At 40.0% G+C, this 22,047-nt stretch overlaps 1 protein-coding gene across 8 annotated transcripts in view; it reads left to right on the forward strand.

Moving 5' to 3' along the window:
* LOC128698885 (nucleoporin p58/p45) overlaps positions 1–22,047 on the forward strand; it is a 154,516-nt gene that overhangs the window by 55,658 nt on the left and 76,811 nt on the right. For all 8 annotated transcript variants that reach the window (XR_011392474.1, XR_011392477.1, XM_070089052.1 and 5 more), the window contains one exon: positions 2,264–2,459. Coding sequence is in view for 6 of the 8 variants with exons in the window: in XM_070089052.1 (XP_069945153.1) it covers positions 2,264–2,459 (196 nt within the window). In the remaining 2 variants the exon portion in view is untranslated. The remainder of the gene's footprint in view (positions 1–2,263; positions 2,460–22,047) is intronic.

Raw genomic sequence — 22,047 nt, forward strand, 5'->3', positions numbered from 1 at the left:
CTGTAAAAATCATACAAAAATACACCGCAAAGTCACTGTTTTAATCCTAAAACATGATTGCAGTTTTTTTCTCATTATGCACTGCTTGCTGCAGGATTTGTTTTATATGGTGCACACTTACCACATAGATGCATTCTCTCATATCTAGGCCCAAATTTTGCACTCACAGCTTATCTGAATGAGCTGAGCTCATGACGATGTATTACGGCACTGACCCTGGCTTCAAAGCCGTAGAACTATGGGACGGACCCTCAAAGGATTAATTAATGTATATGTGTTATTTATCCATGGGGAAGTGAAAAAAGAATCCTTCTTCTGTAGGCCTTGCATGTTGTAAGAGGTAATTCAAATGCTGGGAGCAAGAGGCTAGTAACCCCTTCTACTGTATAAATTATTAAATGTAAAAGGAAGAAAAAAAAATTGGTTTCTTCTTTTTCAGGTCACCTGCCTTGTTGAGAGATGGGCGGTGTGTTAAAAAAATTTTATTGAGTCAGAGCAGAGCTACAGTATAGTACACAGCACAGTAAATATATGTGAAGCAGTGGGCAGCAACAGGACTGTCTTCAAGAGAAAGAGAGGGGGAAGGGGCAGAGACAGAAAGGGAGGAGTTTATGGGTATGTAGTGTGGGAAGGTAGTGATGAGTATAATAATGTTAGGGATGGTGGGGCACTAGGTCCCATGTCTCACCACTTAACATGTTCAGTATGGAGGAACAGCAACTACCACAACCCAACTAAAAACAATTAAACTACAATTCCTAACCAATTAAATAAATGTAAGCTTTATATGCATACTTATCATTATTAGAATCATGTGAAGGTGCTAAATCCATTAAGGTTATACTGGACTGGGACCAGGTTCAGTCCAAGGAAGGAACTAAAATTAAGATTAAGAACGTCTCACTGGAATTAAGATGCTTTCCTCAAGGGGTCTATATATACATGTATAAAATAAACATACAAAAAAGTACGAAAGTATTTAGTACAAAAAATTGAGAAAAACTTATTTTTTTTTATTAACACATCGGCCTTCTCCCACCAAGGCAGGGTGGCCCGAAAAAGAACTTTCATCATCATTCACTCCATCATTGTCTTGCCAGAGGTGCATTTACACTACAGTTATAAAACTGCAGCATTAACACCCTTCCTTCAGTGTGCAAACACTGTACTTTTCATCTCCAGGACTCAAGTCCGAAAATACACCACAGAGTCGCTGCTTTAAGCCAAAAGCACGGTCGCAGTTTTTTTCTCATTATGCACTGCGTGCTGCAGGAACTTTTATATGGTGCACATAAACTTCATAGACCCATTCTCTCATATATAGGCCCGAATTTACCACTCACAGCTTATCTGAGCGAGCTGAGCTCATGACATAGTACTACAGGGCCCACACTGGCTTCAGAGCTGTGATACAACAGGACCGACACCGAGAGGGTTCATGTGCATTTAAATTCAACACATTATCATTTGTCAGTTGCTGTGATATGTGCAAAAACGTTCACTGACAGTCCATAAAGCACAGCATTTGTGCATATAGAATTTAGTTAATGTATCATCTTTACATTGTGCCATGTATGTTTGTGTATCTTAGTACTTCAATTATATGTAATGCATAAGTTCTCTTTACAGTATATCATTATCAATGTACCCATGTTACTTTGCAGCACATCCTAAATGCACAGTATTGATTATTCTCATCCTCAACACTTGGTTTATATGCAGTAACACCAGCCACCTTCACTTGATGAACCTTCACCAGTGTTACAGAACAGAACTATTGCATAATACAGAGCTTGACTCAGCAAACTTACTGTTTCTTTATTCCTCTTCTTAGAATCCTCAAATCATTTTTTGCCTGATAATTTTGTTTTTCTTTCAGCTTTATTTTACAAAACTTGTGCTTCATGTAAAGAATTGAAATACACTGAAAATTTTATGCTCCTTGACTGGCCCCCTCATATTCTATATAACCATATGAACCTGCTCTTGTTTCTGGGATCCTGGCAGGTGAGAGCTTCAGGAAAGAGGCTGTTGACCTCTAGTAGGGAGAAGATAACCATTTTCTATTTCTTAATACTACAGTTTTTTACTACAGTATATAACATTGTTCCATCTTGCTTCTCACCTGTTATGCCTGAAAATGTGATGTGGTTTACTAGTTCCTGGGAAATAAATGTAACTTTTTTTTTATTATGGAAACATCTGTCTAGTTTTATAATTTATCTGATTTTATGTTTGATGCAGTTAACGTGTTTATTTCCAGGAAGCAGAAAATGTAGAAATGGCTCGACGGACCAAGGACACCCCAATGGCCTTACAAGGAGAAAATAAAGCTCCTGAGGTATTCTTCATTAATCTTGTTCGATCATTTGAGGCCGAAATGATATACTGCCGCACTAAGATTGAAGAAGTGTCTCAGTGTATGCAAGCAGCCAGCAATCCATGTGAAACACCTGAAGGTACATCATTTAATGTAATAATACACTAGTAATGTGGAATAAGTCATATTGGCTTTAATCAAGTTTTGGTTTCCAGAATTTTCTTTATTAAAACCAGCGAGGTACGTACTACCATCATGCCATAAACACACAAAAGACAGGTAAATTTCACAACCTCAGGCATATCTTAATATAAATTGCCACATTCCCCATTTTCCTGGTGAACTGGCAGGGAGTGGGGTAATTGTGCCTGCCCTGCATTATCTCTGTTAGCCAAAGCCATTTTGTGGTATTGTTTGTGGCATGTGACCCATGCTGGAAATGTGAGGCAACTAGACCTCACAACTGAGAGAGGTGAAAGGAGAGGGGTCATGTTTTTATGTCAACAATAACATTAACACATTTTCCTATAACTTGAGTGTTCACTGGTGTAGCACTTAAAATTTCCTTCAATGCTTTTTCCTTAGAGTTCACAATTGTACTGTTTGACAAGCCAAACCTAACTTACAGCCTATCTCAGCCATACATTTACCTTTCTCACTGAGTTGAATCATTTTTAACTTGGCACTTAACCCTTTCAGGGTCCAGAGGCCAAATTTCAAAGTGCGCACCAGTGTCAGAATTTTCAAAAAATAATTTTGTTATTTTTTTCTTATGAAATGGTAGAGAATCTTTTTTCTGAAGATAATAAAACAAAAAGTATGAAATTTGATGGAAAATTGACGAAATTATGCTCTCGCGAATTTTGATGTGTCAGCGATACTTACGCATCAGCTATTTTGCCGACTTTGACTCCCATTTTAGGCCAATTACATTATTCCAGTCGACCAAATTCTTAGCTATTTCACTAGTATTGCTTCTATTCTATTGACTGAGCACAAGAAATCGCGAATTCAACTGTTACAACTACAAAATAAAGTGATCGGAAATTGATAATTTGGCCAATTTAATGCAAAGTTCAAAATATTCCAATTTCAAAATAATGTCCAGAATAAACAATGCAGGCATTCCTGGCACTAAACTAACATTTCCTCTGTTCATTAGTTATGTTTTCAGGCTTTACAAATGAATTCCATTTTGATTTTTTATTCACATAATGAATTTTTATTCAAACCAAAAAATAGAATATTTACTTTTATACAATATTGTAATAATTGTATGAATAACATCACCACATTTGTAAACATATATTAGACCCACCAGCTGGCGTGTATTAGACGTGTGAGGTCATTTGCTTACTCTTGAACATCAGCAAAAATTTAATATTTCCACTACTTTGAGCTCAGTTTCAAGCCATTTTCAGTACTAAAACCAATCAAAATCATTTCTATTTCTGTAATGCATCTTCCATTCTATCAAATGAGACCAAGAAATCGCAAATACAAATATAAAAATACAAACAAAAAAACACTGCAAAGTCGCTGTTGTAATCGAAAATTACGATCTCAATTTTTTCTCATTATGCACTGTGTGCTGCAGGATTTGTTTTATGTGGTGCACACATACCACATAGATGTGTTCTCTCATATCTAGGCCCAAATTTACTGCTCACAACTCATCAGAGTGAGCTGAGCTCATGGCGTAGACCTACTGTTTGGACCCTCAATGTAAAGCCGTAGATCTACAGCATGGACCCTGAAGGGTTAAAGTGAGAGGCTTACGACTCCTTTTTTTTATCACAACTATCCATAGATACCATTGTAACACAAAAATAATACATAAAATACGTATACATAATAACTTTAAAACATTTGAAACATTGGAAAGTTTCCAGACAGAATCCTGAGAGATGCAGAGCACGTGAAGGCTGAAAACACAGTGGAGAAAATGGCACGCCAGACACCCAGCTGCTGAGTGCATTGGGCCAAAAAAGTGCCAGAATAGTGAAACAAGCTTCGAATAAATGAAGAATGGGTATAGTTGAAAAATGCTGTAATGCGAAACCACCATAAAGTGGGACATTCCTGTACAGTGTAACTTGATTTAACGCTTTACTGTCTCCCATGTAGAGCTATGTTATTGATGCCAGTGTCACTCATGTTCATCTACGTTTTAGGCACAAATTTGCTGTGAGCTGTGAATTTTGGCCTAGACTTGCAAAAATTGGCCTGTTTAGTGAGTGTGCACTGTATGCAAAAAAATCCTGCCCTATACAGTGCTTGATGAGAAAAGCAAACCTCTAGCTTTGTGTCTGGTTTAAAATAGCAACTTTGAGGAGTTTTCTGTGATAGTTTTCAATGGTTTTATTGCCTATTTCTTAGTAACAATTAATAGAATGTTAAACATACTAGTGAAAAAGAAATGATTTTGGTTGGTTTGAAACCTGAAGTAGCTTGAAATGGGGCTCAAAGTGGGAGAAATATTTAATTTTTGGTGATACTCCTGAGGAAGGGTAGACCGCACCTACCCTCAGTCTATTTTAAGAATAAGTTTATTTCAGCATGATACAAGTTTGTACAAAGGAGTATAGCAATTGGGTGTACATTCCAAAAGCCTCTGTATATGCAGAGCTAACCTAGGTCTGCTTCAATTATTGGAATGGCCTAAACCATACCCAATTATTATTGATTATATTTTATTATCCAAGAAATAGGGTAAAAATTTCAATTTTTTGTGATGCATTGAAAATGGATTGTTAGTGCTATATAAGAGTCCTGGGGACATGATTAATGAACAGATGAAAAGTGGCTTTAGTAGCTGGAAGGATTCTGCAGGGTTTGTTTTGGACTGTTTTTCAAGTGAAATTTGTTGAATTTTGTGGGAAATTGGCCAAATTACTGATTTACGTGTGTGCACTTAACCCTTTGACTGTCGCAACCCCCAATCCTGAGGTGTCTCCTGGTGTCACAAAATTTAAAAAAAAAAAAAAAATTATTTTTTCTTATGAAATGATAGAGAATATTTTCCCGATTGTAATGACACCAAAAAAACGAAATTTGATGGAAAACTGACGGAATTATGCTCTCGCGAAGTTAGCGACCTCGGCGCTGTTTACAAATCGGCGATTTCGCCCACTTTGAGCCCTATTTTCGGCTAATTCCATTGTTCCAGTCGCCCAAACTCATAGCTATTTCTTTAGAACTTCATTTTTTCTATCGACTGAGTACAAGAAACTGCCCATTTACTGATTTCAACTACCTAATAATGTGGTCAGAAATTTGCAATTTGGCCAATTTCACGAAAACTAAAAAATATGACAATTTCAAAATAAGGTCCAGAATGAACAATGCAGACATTCCAGGCTCTAAAATAACGTTTTCTTTGTTCATCAGTCACGTCTCCAGGCCTCTCTGGTATTACTCTTGCTTTCTATTTTGAATTTTTATTCAAACAAAAAATATTAGACTTACTATTATGCAGGCTACTGCAATGCTGTAATACCTGTATAAATAACATCAACCCATTCATGACTGCATATTAGAATGGCTAGTTGGACATTTATTGGACAATGGCATCATTTGTTTACTTTTGAACATTGGCAAAAATCAAACATTTCCCCTACTTTGAGCTCCATTTCTAGGTTCTTTTTATAGTAAAATCAATCAAAAACACCTCTATTTCTGTAATATGTTTTCCATTCTATCAAATGAGACCAAGAAAACGAGAATACAACCATAAATACTATACGAAAATAGACCACAAAGTCGGCATTTTAATTAAAAAAAACGGTCGGAGTTTTTTTTTTTCTCATTATGCACTGCGTGCTCCAGGATTTTTTTTATATGGTGCACACTGACCACACAGACCCATTCTCTCACATGTGGGCCTACCAGCTTTCTCCTGCTTGATTTGAAGCCGCTAGAATTTATGAGTATATATACGTCAAACACGGCACCTCGTAAAACGTATATATACGGCCGCGACAGTCAAAGGGTTAAGAGTAAGATTTATAGTTGAATTCAGTGTTCCTTGTGCGCAGTTAATAAAATAAAAGGGATACAGTAGTCCCTCAATTATCGCCCATAATCCGTTCCTGGAAGTTTCTCTTTTAAATTTAGTAATTTATATGGGAGAAGGGGTTACTAGCCCGTTGCTCCCGGCATTTTAGTCTCCTCTTACAACACGCATGGTTTACGGAGGAAGAATTCTGTTCCACTTCCCCATGGAGAATGAAATATAGATTTTTTTTTTTTTTTTTTCAACAAGTTGGCCGTCTCCCACCGAGGCAGGGTGACCCAAAAAAAGAAAGAAAGAAAATCCCCAAAAAGAAAATACTTTCATCATCATTCAACTCTTTCACCACACTTGCACATTATCACTGTTTTTGCAGAGGTGCTCAGAATACAACAGTTTAGAAGCATACACATATAAAGATACACAACATATCCCTCCAAACTGCCAATATCCCAAACCCCTCCTTTAAAGTGCAGGCATTGTACTTCCCATTTCCAGGACTCAAGTCCGACTATATGAAAATAACCGGTTTCCCTGAATCCCTTCACTAAATATTACCCTGCTCACACTCCAACAGATCGTCAGGTCCCAAGTACCATTCGTCTCCATTCACTCCTATCTAACACGCTCATGCACGCTTGCTGGAAGTCCAAGCCCCTTGTCCACAAAACCTCCTTTACCCCCTCTCTCCAACCCTTTCGAGGACGACTCCTACCCCGCCTTCCTTCCCCTATAGATTTATATGCTTTCCATGCCATTCTTCTTTGATCCATTCTCTCTAAATGACCAAACCACCTCAACAACCCCTCTTCTGCCCTCTGACTAATACTTTTATTAACTCCACACCTTTTCCTAATTTCCACACTCCGAATTTTCTGCATAATATTTACATCACACATTGCCCTTAAACAGGACATCTCCACTGCCTCCAACCGTCTCCTCGCTGCTGCATTTACCACCCAAGCTTCACACCCATATAAGAGAGTTGGTACTACTATACTTTCATACATTCCCTTCTTTGCCTCCATAGATAACGTTTTTTGACTCCACATATACCTCAACGCACCACTCACCTTTTTTTCCTCATCAATTCTATGATTAACCTCATCCTTCATAAATCCATCCGCCGACACGTCAACTCCCAAGTATCTGAAAACATTCACTTCTTCCATACTCCTCCTCCCCACTTTGATATCCAATTTTTCTTTATCTAAATCATCTGATACCCTCATCACCTTACTCTTTTCTATGTTCACTTTCAACTTTCTACCTTTACACACATTCCCAAACTCATCCACTAACCTTTGCAATTTTTCTTTAGAATCTCCCATAAGCACAGTATCATCAGCAAAAAGTAACTGTGTCAATTCCCATTTTGAATTTGATTCCCCAAAATTTAATCCCACCCCTCTCCCGAACACCCTAGCATTTACTTCCTTTACAACCCCATCTATAAATATCTTAAACAACCATGGTGACATTACACATCCCTGTCTAAGACCTACTTTTACCGGGAAGTAGTCTCCCTCTCTTCTACACACCCTAACCTGAGCCTCACTATCCTCATAAAAACTCTTTACAGCATTTAATAACTTACCACCTATTCCATATACTTGCAACATCTGCCACATTGCTCCTCTATCCACTCTGTCATATGCCTTTTCTAAATCCATAAATGCAATTAAAACTTCCCTACCTTTATCTAAATACTGTTCACATATATGCTTCAATGTAAACACTTGATCTACACATCCCCTACCCACTCTGAAACCTCCTTGCTCATCCGCAGTCCTACATTTTGTCTTACCTCTAATTCTTTCAATTATAACCCTACTGTACACTTTTCCTGGTATACTCAGTAAACTTATTCCTCTATAATTTTTAGTCTCTTTTGTCCCCTTTCCCTTTATATAAAGGGACTACACATGCTCTCCGCCAATCCCTTGGTACCCTCCCCTCTTTCATACATTTATTAAACAAAAGTACGAACCACTCCAACACTATATTCCCCCCTGCTTTTAATATTTCTGTCATGATCCCATCAGTTTCAGCTGTTTTACTCCCTTTCATTCTACGTAATGCCTTATGTACCTCCCCCACACTTAAATTCTGCTCTTCTTCACTCCTAAAAGATGGTATACCTCCCTGACCAGTGCATGAAATTACTGCCTCTCTTTCTTCCTAACATTTAAAAGTTCCTCAAAATATTCTCGCCATCTACCTAATACCTCCATCTCCCCATCTACTAACTCCCCTACTCTGTTTTTAACTGACAAATCCATACTTTCCCTAGGCTTTCTTAACTTGTTTAACTCACTCCAAAATTTTTTCTTATTTTCATTAAAATTTCTTGACAGTGCCTCTCCCACTCTATCATCTGCTCTCCTTTTGCACTCTCTCACCACTCTCTTTACCTTTCTTTTACTCTCCATATACTCTGCTCTTCTTATAGCACTTCTGCTTTGTAAAAACCTCTCATAAGCTACCTTTTTCTCTTTTATCACACCCTTTACTTCATCATTCCACCAATCACTCCTCTTTCCTCCTGCCCCCACCCTCCTATAACCACAAACTTCTGCCCCACATTCTAATACTGCATTTTTAAAACTATTCCAACCCTCTTCAACCCCCCCACTACTCATCTTTGCACTAGCCCACCTTTCTGCCAATAGTCGCTTATATCTCACCCGAACTTCCTCCTCCCTTAGTTTATACACTTTCACCTCCCTCTTACTTGTTGTTGCCACCTTCCTCTTTTCCCATCTACCTCTTACTCTAACTGTAGCTACAACTAAATAATGATCCGATATATCAGTTGCCCCTCTATAAACATGTACATCCTGGAGCCTACCCATCAACCTTTTATCCACCAATACATAATCTAATAAACTACTTTCATTACGTGCTACATCATACCTTGTATATTTATTTATCCTCTTTTTCATAAAATATGTATTACTTATTACCAAATCTCTTTCTACACATAGCTCAATTAAAGGCTCCCCATTTACATTTACCCCTGGCACCCCAAATTTACCTACTACTCTCTCCATAACATTTTTACCCACTTTAGCATTGAAATTCCCAACCACCATTGCTCTCACACTTGATTCAAAACTCCCCACGCATTCACTCAACATTTCCCAAAATCTCTCTCTCTCCTCTACACTTCTCTCTTCTCCAGGTGCATACATGCTTATTATAACCCACTTTTCACATCCAATCTTTATTTTACTCCACATAATCCTTGAATTAATACATTTATAGTCCCTCTTTTCCTGCCATAGCTTATCCTTCAACATTATTGCTACTCCTTCTTTAGCTCTAACTCTATTTGAAACCCCTGACCTAATCCCATTTATTTCTCTCCATTGAAACTCTCCCACCCCCTTCAGCTTTGTTTCACTTAAAGCCAGGACATCCAGCTTCTTCTCATTCATAGCATCCACAATCATCTCTTTCTTATCATTTGCACAACATCCACGCACATTCACACTTCCCACTTTGACAATTTTCATCTTATTCTTTTTAGTAATCTTTACAGGAAAAGGGGTTACTAGCCCATTGTTCCCGGCATTTTAGTTGACTTTTACAACACGCATGTCTTACGGAGGAAAGATTCTTATTCCACTTCCCCATGGATATAAAAGGAAAAGTAATAAGACCAAGAACTATTAAGATAAAATCAAAGAAAACTCAGATGAGTGTGTATAAATAAATGTGTGCATGTATGTGTAGTGTGACCTAAGTGTAAGTAGAAGTAGCAAGACATACCTGTAATCTTGCATATTTATGAGACAGACAAAAGACATCAGCAATCCTTCCATCATGTAAAACAATTACAGGCTTTCGTTTTACACTCACTTGGCAGGACGGTAGTACCTCCCTGGGTGGTTGCTGTCTACCAGCCTACTACCATGATAAGATTACTTTTCCTTAATTGTAACAATAATTGACAATTCTGACTTTAACTGACAGTTCTGGATTTAACAGACTTTGTCGATATACATCCAAAATCAATTTACCCAGCAGACTGTATCAATATTGAATGAGTCTAGAAGTAATTGACTTTGTCCATTAAATCCAAAATCAATTTTCCCAAAGGATCATAACAAGTAACAGTTGATTCTAGAATTAGTAGACTTTGTCCTCACAATTGATTTTGTCCATTAAGCTGGAAATCTGTTAAATCAATGTGTGTTAGACTGGGGCTTTACCATATAAGAGTAAGTGCTGAGTGCTACATCCACTAGCATTTTTAAAGTAATATACCTGGTACTATAGATTAAATGGTAAAGCCAGGACTCCATGAGTATAACTCTGCTCCTGTAGCTATAAATGCAGAGGGTAGAGTGTGTGTAGAGTTTACTGCTTCATTCTGGAAGGATAATAGAAATGGCCACACAGGCCTATGTATGATTAGTGTCTCTGTGCTAGGAACATTGTAAATCCACAGAAATTAGAGATGAAATGACAACAGTACAGGAGGGCCCCGCTTTACAGCACTTTGCTTTATGGCACTTCGCTGATACAGACATTTCAAGTTTTTCTTCCTCTTCTTTTATCAAAGTGGCTGTATCTCACCAAAGCAGGGTGGCCCAGAAACAAAAACAAAAGCTTCTTTTTTTAACTTTAGTAATATATACAGGAGAAGGGGTTAGTAGCCCCTTGCTCCTGGCATTTTAGTCGCCTCTTACAACACGTGTGGCTTACGGAGGAAGAATTCTGTTCCACTTCCCCGTGGAGATAAGAGGAAATAAACAAAAACAAGAACTAGTAAGAAAACAGAAGAAAATCCAGAGGGGTGTATATATAAAAAAGACACCAGCAATCCTACCAACATGTAAAACAATTACAGGCTTCCATTTTACACTCACTTGGCAGAACAGTAGTACCTCCCTGGCCAGACATGTTCATGTGTAGACAGTCATGTTTGTGTAACAGTGAAAACAAATAAAGCCAAGGCAGTGCACAATCATCAAGTGTCACTTCACTGCTGCACTGTCAGCAGTGGAATGACACTCGTCTTACACCGTTTTTCAAGGAGTTTCATATATACTCCAGCATGTCTAAAACATTGCTGGGACCTATAAATACTTTGTATATATTTCTAGACAATAGTATGTGACTAAGGCAGGTGAAAATCTTCATTTGTTAGTGTGTTTGTGACTTTTTGAGTACTATTTCATTACCTAATACAGTGAAACCCCGAGTTTCGAACTGCTCCCAACTCTACCAGTTATGTAAGTGTATTATTGTAAGTGCTTTTGGGGGTCTGAAACGGACTAATCTAATTTTCATTATTCCTTAAGGAAATAAATTTGTTCGGTAACTGCACTCGAACAGCCTTCTGGAACAAAGAAAGTTCAAAACTCGGGGTTCCATTGTATTAATGTCAGAACAAAGATTGACTGTGAAATCACAAGAACACTACAAATTGTAATTCTTCTTCTTTCAACGCACCAGCCATATCCCACTGAGGTGGGGAAATTGTAATTCTTTCTTTCAATGCACCAGCCGCATCCCACCGAGGTGGGGTGGCCCAAAAAGGAAAAACGATAGTTTCTCCTTTTACTTCTTTCTTTCTTTCAACACACTGGCCATATCCCACCAAGGCGGGGTGGCCCAAAAGGAAAAATGAAAGTTTCTCCTTGTATATTTAGTAATACAGTGGACCCCCGCATACCGATTTTAATCCGTGCAAGAGGGGTCATTGTTATGCGAAATAATCGGTATGCGAATGAATTTTCCCCATAAGAAATAATGGAAATCAAATTAATCCGTGCAAGACACCCAAAAGTATGAAAAAAAAAAATTTTTACCACATGAGATGTTAATTTTAATACACACAAACTGAAAAAGGCATGCACACTTACATGACACTTGCTTTTATTGAAGATCTGGTGATGATTGATGGGATGGGAGGAGGGGAGAGAGAGTGTTAGTGTTTAGAAGGGGAATCCCCTTCCATTAAGACTTGAGGTGTCGAGTCCTTTTTTGGGGTTACTTCCCTTCTTCTTTTAATGCCACTAGGACCAGCTTCAGAGTCACTGGACTTCTTTCGCACAACATATCTGTCCATAGTGGCCTGTACCTCTCGTTCCTTTATGACTTCCCTAAAGTGTTTCACAACATTGTCAGTGTACAGGTTGCCAACACGGCTTGCAATAGTTGTGTGAGGGTGATTTTCATCAAAAAAGGTTTGCACTTCAAGCCACTTTGCACACATTTCCTTAATCTTTGTAGTAGGCAACTTCTTCAATTTCTCTCTCCCCTCCTCTGAACCAGTTTCCTCAGGTCTGGCCTCTTGCTGTTGAAGTTGATCTATCAGCTCATCAGTGGTTAGTTCTTCATTGTCCTCCTCCACCAACTCTTCCACATCCTCCCCACTAACCTTCAACCCCAAGGACTTTCCCAATGCCACATTGGATTCCTCAACTGGCATAATCCTCTCAGGGTTAGCCTCAAACCCTTCAAAATCCCTTTTGTCTACACATTCTGGCCACAGTTTCTTCCAAGCAGAGTTCAAGGTCTTCTTAGTCACTCCCTCCCAAGCCTTACCTATAAGGTTTACACAATTGAGGATATTAAAATGCTCTCTCCAACACTCTCTTAGAGTCAGTTGAGTTTCTGAGGTCACTACAAAGCACCTTTCAAACAGAGCTTTTGTGTACAGTTTTTTGAAGTTTGCAATAACCTGCTGGTCCATGGGCTGCAGGAGAGGAGTGGTATTAGGAGGCAAAAACTTGATGTTAATGAATTTCATGTCCCCATAAAGTCGCTCTGCCACGTCTGTAGGATGACCAGGGGCATTGTCTAATACCAGGAGGCACTTAAGTTCTAATTTCTTTTCAGTTAGGTAATCTTTCACATTGGGGGCAAATGCATGGTGTAACCAGTCATAGAAAAAGTCCCTAGTGACCCATGCCTTACTGTTTGCCCTCCACAGCACACACAAATTCTCCTTGAGGACATTCTTTTGCCTGAACGCTCTGGGAGTTTCAGAGTGATACACTAATAAAGGCTTAACTTTGCAATCACCAGTAGCATTGGAACACATCAACAAAGTAAGCCTGTCTTTCATAGGCTTATGTCCTGGGAGTGCCTTTTCCTCCTGAGTAATGTAGGTCCTGCTTGGCATTTTCTTCCAAAACAGGCCTGTTTCATCACAATTAAACACTTGTTCAGGTTTCAGTCCTTCAGTCTCTATGTACTCCTTGAATTCATGCACATATTTTTCAGCCGCTTTGTGGTCCGAACTGGCAGCCTCACCATGCCTTATCACACTATGTATGCCACTACGCTTCTTAAATCTCTCAAACCAACCTTTGCTGGCCTTAAATTCACTCACATCAGCACTAGTTGCAGGCATTTTTTTAATTAAATCCTCATGCAACTTCCTAGCCTTTTCGCTTATGATCGCTTGAGAGACGCTATCTCCTGCTAGCTGTTTTTCATTTATCCACACCAATAAGAGTCTCTCAACATCTTCCATCACTTGCGATCTTTGTTTCGAAAACACAGTTAAACCTTTGGCAAGAACAGCTTCCTTGATTGCCTTTCTGGTGCCCACAATAGTAGCGATGGTTGATTGGGGTTTCTTGTACAACCTGACCAGGTCGGCGATACGCACTCCACTTTCATACTTATCAATGATCTCTTTCTTCATCTCTATTGGAATTCTCACCCTTATTGCTGTAGGGTTGGCACTAGAAGCTTTCTTGGGGCCCATGGTCACTTATTTTCCAGAAAAAGCACCGAAAACACTGTAATAATACGAAATATTCCGATTGTATGCTTGGATGTTACCGCGGAGGCTGGCTGGTAAACAATGCCACCGGCGGCACATGTGAGGCTGGCTGAGGGCGCACATTGGACGCGTCTCGGACGAAAATCGGTGAGCGGGTTTTTAAGCGGTATGCGAGGCAAAATTTTTGCGATTAAAGCAAGCGGTATGCGGATTAATCGTTATGTGATGCCATCGGTATGCGGGGGTCCACTGTATATACAGGAGAAGAGGTTACTAGCCCCTTGCTCCCGGCATTTTAGTCGCCTCTTACAACACGCATGGCTTACGGAGGAAGAATTCTGTTCCACTTCCCCATGGAGATAAGAGGAAATAAACAAGAATAAGAACTAGAAAGAAAATAGAAGAAAACCCAGAGGGGTGTGTATATATATGCTTGTACATGTATGTGTAGTGTGACCTAAATGTAAGTAGAAGTAGCAAGATGTACCTGAAATCTTACATGTTCATGAGACAGAAAAAAGGGCACTAGCAATCCTACCATCATGTAAAACAATTACAGGCTTTCGTTTTGCACTCGCTTGGCAGGACGGTATTACCTCCCTGGACGGTTGCTGTCTTCCAGCCTACTACCTAGGTTTCTCCTTTTACATTTAGTAATATATACAGGAGTAGGGGTTAACATAACAGTTATATAAATAAAAAAAAAGAGGAAAAGAGGTATATCGGCAACATTTCTGCAAGCGGCAGGACTCCATGTTGCCGTCAGGTGAGCATCCAGTGCCATCTTCGCTGCCTTATATCTCGGCAAGTACTGACCCTAAATTTATTTTTATCCTATTACATGTAGAAAAATGCCCTCTTTATTTAACCCTTCAACTGTCCCAACGTAGATCTACGCTCATGTGCATAGTGCTCAGTTTGCAGATCTACTTTTTTTTAACATAAGAAAGCATGTAAAATCAGACGTAGATCTATGTCCTGAGTGCTATGCACATGGACATAGATCTGTGTTTGGACAGTTTAAGGGTTAATTTTTTTTTTTTAAACATTTGGAGCGTTGGGTGAGAGAATGTAGATCTACGTTCGGACAGTTAACGGGTTAAATATTTACTATTGAGGAAACCTAAGTAATGATCAGATATAGAAAAAAAGTGTAGAAGATTGTACAGAAGAAAAAATGGAATTGCTTAACAACATGAGTGTCACAATGAAGGAAAGGTAATCTTAGCTGAGAAATCACCAAGATAGAGCAAAATCTTAAGCTCTTGTACCAAACAGAAGAAGCACAAAGGGAACAAAAAGCCATCCAGGATAATGCAAGCAGCTCCAAATATTTCTGTACATATGAAAAATCTGAAGCTTAGAACTACTTGTAGAATTCTACCATTCATAACAGAAGGTTCATATACTGACGACGAACAGGAAATGTGTGAGAGTCAAAGACTAATGTGAGTCAGTGTTCAGCAACCTACTAAATCTCAGCAGGGTGGAGATTGCAGAATCTTTTTTCATTCCATCTGAAGGCTGCACAGACCAACTAACTGACATTAGTACTAATCCTATTGAATTCAAAAAAAAAAAATTGAGAACGTGCCCTCTCACTCAGCATCTGGACCAGATTCACGGAATTCCTTATTTATTAAAATATCCAAACTACCACGAGCCCTCAGTATTCTTTGAAGAATGATCTTAGATCTATATGAAATATTAGAGACCTTGAAGAGTACAGATATAGCTCCTTTGCATCCCATGTCTTAAAAGAATGATGAGATTTCAAATTATATACTGTGGAACTACACAACCCAAACCAGCACAATTTTGGAACTGGAAGATCTTGCCTGTCTCAACTGCTAAATCAGTATGACAGAAATCTGAAGGTGCTGGGAGAAAACCAATGATCATATTTGTCAAATGCTAAGGTATTTGACAAATATGATCAAGGAGTGATTGCATACAAAATGAATGCCATAGGTATAATCTACCTGGAGGGTATTCCGGGGATCAACATCCCCACGGCCTGGTCCACGGTCAGGCCTCCTGGTGGATCAGGACCTGATCAACCAGGCTCTTACTGCTGGCCTCACGTAGTCCAACATACGAACCACAGCCCAGCTGATCCGACACTGACTTTAAGAATCTGTCCATCTCCCTCTTGAAGGCAGCCAGGGGCCTATTGGCAATTCCCCTTATGCATGGTGAGAGGCTGTTGAACAGTCTTGGGCCTTGGACACTTACGGTGTTTTCTCTTAGTGTACCAATGGCATCTCTACTTTTCATTGGGTGCATTCTGCATCGCCTGCCCAGTCTACTTTCTTAGTAAGTGATTTATGTGTTGTGTAAGAATGGTATATAATACCGACAAGATGAAATTAAGACACATGTGCAACATCTGGGTATCTTTATTGTAGACGTTTCGCCAGCCAGAATCTCCATGACTGCGGTGCTCTTCGCACCTACTCCTAGGTTGAGGGACTGATTACCTCATCTTCTGCATATAGTCCTACTGTCTTCAAGTTATGTCCTAGAATTTGTATTGATAAAGCCACTGCCAAGTAGTGTTGTAGAGGAGCTGGACCCACTGCCAAGTAGTGTCATTGAAAATAATGCTTTGAATAGCTTTTAGTAAGCATATGTTAAACACTACAGTCCAGCGTGCCCCGTTGTGCTCCGTGTTTTCTCGTGTTTTCACGGTCGCTCTTACGTGCTAGAACTTTAATTTGTGCCATCAATCTTATACGATACATCCCTCTAGCGCCTGGAATCAATCTTGGGCAGAAGACATTATATACTGAGTCAAAAAAGGAGAATTAGTGTGCACTACCTAGCAGAGTTTACTGCCAGAGGGGAATAGGCCTAGTGTGCCGTGTGCAAAATAATAATAATAGAACTTTTCTTTGTCAGAGGAAAGAAAGTCTCCCTGATAATATAATGTATACATAGTGTATACTACAGTGGCTCCCTAGTATAGATAATAGTATATAGATAATAAAGGCTAAAGTGTCATTTGAAAACAGGTGAATTTGTAAATGAAGTGATAAGCCTATAGAGGCAGGTGCCAGAAGTCGCCAGAAACTTACCACACTGGTCAGCTGTTTTAAATCTTCCTGGCCTGCTAGTGTACTCGCATATAATCTAGGGATACCAGTGATTAGCAGAATACAGTGTTGTAGCACCTAACCAGTATTGTAATAGTACTTAGTGGAGTGGAGTGACTTTCATTAGTTTCTATTTCTTGAAATACCAGACATATACAGTGGACCCCCGCATAACGATGGCATCGCATAGCGATTTTTCCGCATAACGATTACTTTTATCGCAAAATTTTTGCCCCGCATACCGATTAAAAACCCGCATACCGATTTTCGTCCGAGACGCGTCCAATGTGCCCTCAGCCAGCCTCACATGTGCCGCTCCGTCCCATTGTTTACCAGCCAGCCTCCGCGGTAACATCCAAGCATACACTCGGAATATTTCGTATTATTACAGTATTTTCGGTGCTGTTTCTGGAAAATAAGTGACCATGGGCCCCAAGAAAGCTTCTAGTGCCAACCCTACACCTCAAAGGGTAAGAATTACTATAGAGATGAAGAAAGAGATAATTGATAAGTATGAAAGTGGAGTGCGTATAGCCGACCTAGTCAAGCTGTACAAGAAACCCCAATCAACCATCGCTACTATTGTGGGCACCAGAAAGACAATCAAGGAAGCTGTTCTTGCCAAAGGTTCAACTGTGTTTTCGAAACAAAGATCGCAATTGATGGAAGATGTTGAGAGACTCTTATTGGTGTGGATAAATGAAAAACAGATAGCAGGAGATAGCGTCTCTCAAGCGATCATATGTGAAAAGGCTAGGAAGTTGCATGACGATTTAATTAAAAAAATGCCTGCAACTAGTGATGATGTGAGTGAATTTAAGGCCAGCAAAGGTTGGTTTGAGAGATTTAAGAAGCGTAGTGGCATCCATAGTGTGATAAGGCATGGTGAGGCTGCCAGTTCGGACCACAAAGCGGCTGAAAAATATGTGCAGGAATTCAAGGAGTACATAGAAACTGAAGGACTGAAACCTGAACAAGTGTTTAATTGTGATGAAACAGGCCTGTTCTGGAAGAAAATGCCAAGCAGGACCTACATTACTCAGGAGGAAAAGGCACTCCCAGGACATAAGCCTATGAAAGACAGGCTTACTTTGTTGATGTGTGCCAATGCTACTGGTGATTGCAAAGTGAAGCCTTTATTAGTGTATCACTCTGAAACTCCCAGAGCGTTCAGGCAAAAGAATGTCCTCAAGGATAATTTGTGTGTGCTGTGGAGGGCAAACAGTAAGGCATGGGTCACTAGGGAATTTTTCTATAACTGGTTACACCATGCATTTGCCCCCAATGTGAAAAATTACCTAACTGAAAAGAAATTAGAACTTAAGTGCCTCCTGGTGTTAGACAATGCCCCTGGTCATCCTACAGACGTGTCAGAGCGACTTTATGGGGACATGAGCTTCATTAAGGTGAAGTTTTTGCCTCCTAATACCACTCCTCTCCTGCAGCCCATGGACCAGCAGGTTATTTCCAACTTCAAGAAACTGTACACAAAAGCTCTGTTTGAAAGGTGCTTTGTAATGACCTCAGAAACTCAACTGACTCTAAGAGAGTTTTGGAGAGATCACTTTAATATCCTCAATTGTGTAAACCTTATAGGTAAGGCTTGGGAGGAAGTGACAAAGAGGACCTTGAACTCTGCTTGGAAGAAACTGTGGCCAGAATGTGTAGACAAAAGGGATTTTGAAGGGTTTGAGGCTAACCCTGAGAATCCTGTGCCAGTTGAGGAATCCATTGTGGCATTGGGAAAGTCCTTGGGGTTGGAGGTTAGTGGGGAGGATGTGGAAGAGTTGGTGGAGGAGGACAATGAAGAACTAACCACTGATGAGCTGCTAGATCAACTTCAACAGCAAGAGGCCACACCTGAGGAAATTGCTTCGGAGGAGGGGAGAGAGAAATTGAAGAAGTTGCCTACTTCAAAGATTAAGGAAATCTGTGCAAAGTGGCTTGAAGTGCAAACCTTCATGGATGAAAATCACCCTCACACAGCTATTGCAAGCCGTGCTGGTGATTATTACACTGACAATGTTGTGAAACACTTTAGGCAAGTCATAAAGGAACGAGAGGTACAGGCCACTATGGACAGATATCTTGTGCGAAAGAAGTCCAGTGACTCTGAAGCTGGCCCTAGTGGCATTAAAAGAAGAAGGGAAGTAACCCCAGAAAAGGACTTACTACCTCAAGTCCTAATGGAAGGGGATTCCCCTTCTAAACACTAACACACTCTCTCCCCTCCTCCCATCCCATCAATCATCACCAGATCTTCAATAAAAGTAAGTGCCATTTAATTGTGCATGCCTTTTTCAGTTTGTGTGTATTAAAATTAACATTTCATGTGGTAAAAAAAATTTTTTTTCATACTTTTGGGCGTCTTGCACGGATTAATTTTATTTCCATTATTTCTTATGGGGAAAATTGATTCGCATAACGATTATTTCGCATAACGATGAGCCCTCTTGCACGGATTAAAATCGTTAACCGGGGGTCCACTGTACTGTGAATCTCATATAACCTGTAGTTACCAGCGGTCACAATATACATAACGAGAAGCAAATATTACTACAGAAAAAGCATCCTTCCTCCAAAATTTCCACCAGTCAACTATAGTGATAATATAGCATTTATTGTGGTGGAGACGGAAAAAACCTAGAAAAGCTAGATACAGTGATTGATAAACAAGGGTTGAGGTCGACCATTCGTCATTGTAGGAGCTGCCAGCAATCACCGGTTCGTCAACACGCAAGTTATACTTTTTGTATTAATCAAATCACATATTACTCGGGTAGATAACTTCCAGTAGATCCTTCATGTGTTAGCCCAAATCACCGACCAGTATGTTTTAAATAAGTGACCCACTGATCAGATCAGACTGGTTCCGAACCCTCGACTGGTCCGAACCCTCGACCGATTTCAAACGGATTCGTTGGACAATAAAGCAGACTGTAAACGGATGGGGTTGTAGGCGCCCTTATAAACACAAACAATAAATAAAAAACAGGAGTGTACTCCGGTAAGCTGTCCTAACATACAAGTACAGTTAGAAATAGAAATACAAATAGCTAGAGCTTCACTTTAAGGAGGTTATTAATAGAGTATACAAGAGGTTGCTAGTAGAATTACAGTAATTCAACCATTCAGATCATCATGAAGCCCTGTGTAGTCTGCAATCAGTCAAACAAACGGGCTTCCACATGGATAAATTGTCATATTTGTGGAAATTGGTGTCATGCCCCTTGTGCAAATATCCAAGAAGTAGCTACAAGAAGTATTAAAACAGGGAAGTGTTTTTGGGTATGTCCAAATGAGATAACTCTGTGGACTAATATCACATTGGTATTAAAAGAGGATAACATCAAAGCTGCTTTCATAGACAACCTGGAAGCTTTCTACAACAGATGGGAACATAAAAAGTCTGGGCTGGATGGTACTGCCCTTGATGCTGGTCATGTAGACAGAAACTGTAAGGCAGGAGGTGATGTCCTGGTTGTCAGTAAATGTGGGGCTGATAGTGCTGTCCTGGTAGACAGTAATGGTGAAGCTGGAGGTGCTGTCCTGGGAGACAGTAATGGTGAAGCTGGAGATTTTGTCCAGGTAGTCGGGAATTGTACGCAGGATGGAATGCATATAAATGACCTCATGGGAGACAGGAGCCGTAGTGGAGAATCAAGTGTAGTCAAAGATAAGATAAAACCAATATTGCAAACTAGAAATACCACAGGAAATAGCAAACAAGAGGACTCCACTAGCAATAGTGAGGATATATTACCAAAAACAACTGGTGGGAGCTCCTTTGTTGGTGCTAGGGAGGATAGGAATAAGACAGGTAAACATGCACCAACAGGGAATACAGTCACAGAAACCCAAGGCAAACATGCACCAACAGGGAATACAGTCACAGAAACCCAAGGCAAACGGAAACCAAGCCTGTGCACATACTATGCACTTGGTATCTGCAGGCATGGGAAATCTGGAAAAACAGATGGGACGTGCAACTATGACCACCCTAGAAAATGCCGTGCCCATATGACAACAGAAAAATGCAAACTCCCTTCCTGTAAGCTTTTTCACCCTGAAATGTGTCCCTCTTCAGTACAGGAAAGACTTTGCTATAACTTAAATTGCCAGGCACACCATCTAAAGGGGACAAAAAGATACAAAACATCCAGGCCATGGGAAAACCTGGGTAGCCACAGCCACTCAAAAGGGAGAGGTTTTTTAGTGCCAGGAAGAAAAAAAAAACTGGCAGGAAATGGCAGAAGTCGTACACCAAATCCAGTCATTCCTGGAGTGGAACCACAGTCAATGGCCTCCACTCCAAGCCAACAGATACAGATACTAATGCCGGAACCCCTTCCCCCCCAGTACCAACAATACCGCCAGTCCGATGACATTCTTCTTTGCAAATATACAGGGTCTAAAGCCAGCAACAAACAAAATACCTTTCATCCGTGGACTGCTTGCAGAGGCAAAGGCAATGCTCGTGGCTTTCACTGAGACCCACATAAAGGATCACTTGGACAACGAAATACGGATCCCAGGTTACAACCTATACAGATGCGACAGAGTGAACAGGCAAAAGGGGGGTTTGGCCTGTACATCGCAGAGTCACTTGTTTGCACAGAACTGCTGAATGCCTCAAATGATGTAGTGGAAGTTTTAGCAGTAAAGATCGAGAACCAAAACCTAGTCATTGTGGTAGTCTACAAGCCTCCGGATGCAACATCCCAGCAATTCCAGGAACAGCTGTTAAAAATTAACCACTGTCTGGAAAATCTTTCAGCTCCTGCACCCAACATCTTGCTCCTGGGGGATTTCAACTTAAGGCACCTAAAATGGAGGAATATAGCAAATAATATTGTTGCAGTAATAACAC

The sequence above is a fragment of the Cherax quadricarinatus genome, chromosome 2 (assembly GCF_038502225.1).
Source record: "Cherax quadricarinatus isolate ZL_2023a chromosome 2, ASM3850222v1, whole genome shotgun sequence".
Lineage (NCBI taxonomy): Eukaryota > Metazoa > Arthropoda > Malacostraca > Decapoda > Parastacidae > Cherax > Cherax quadricarinatus.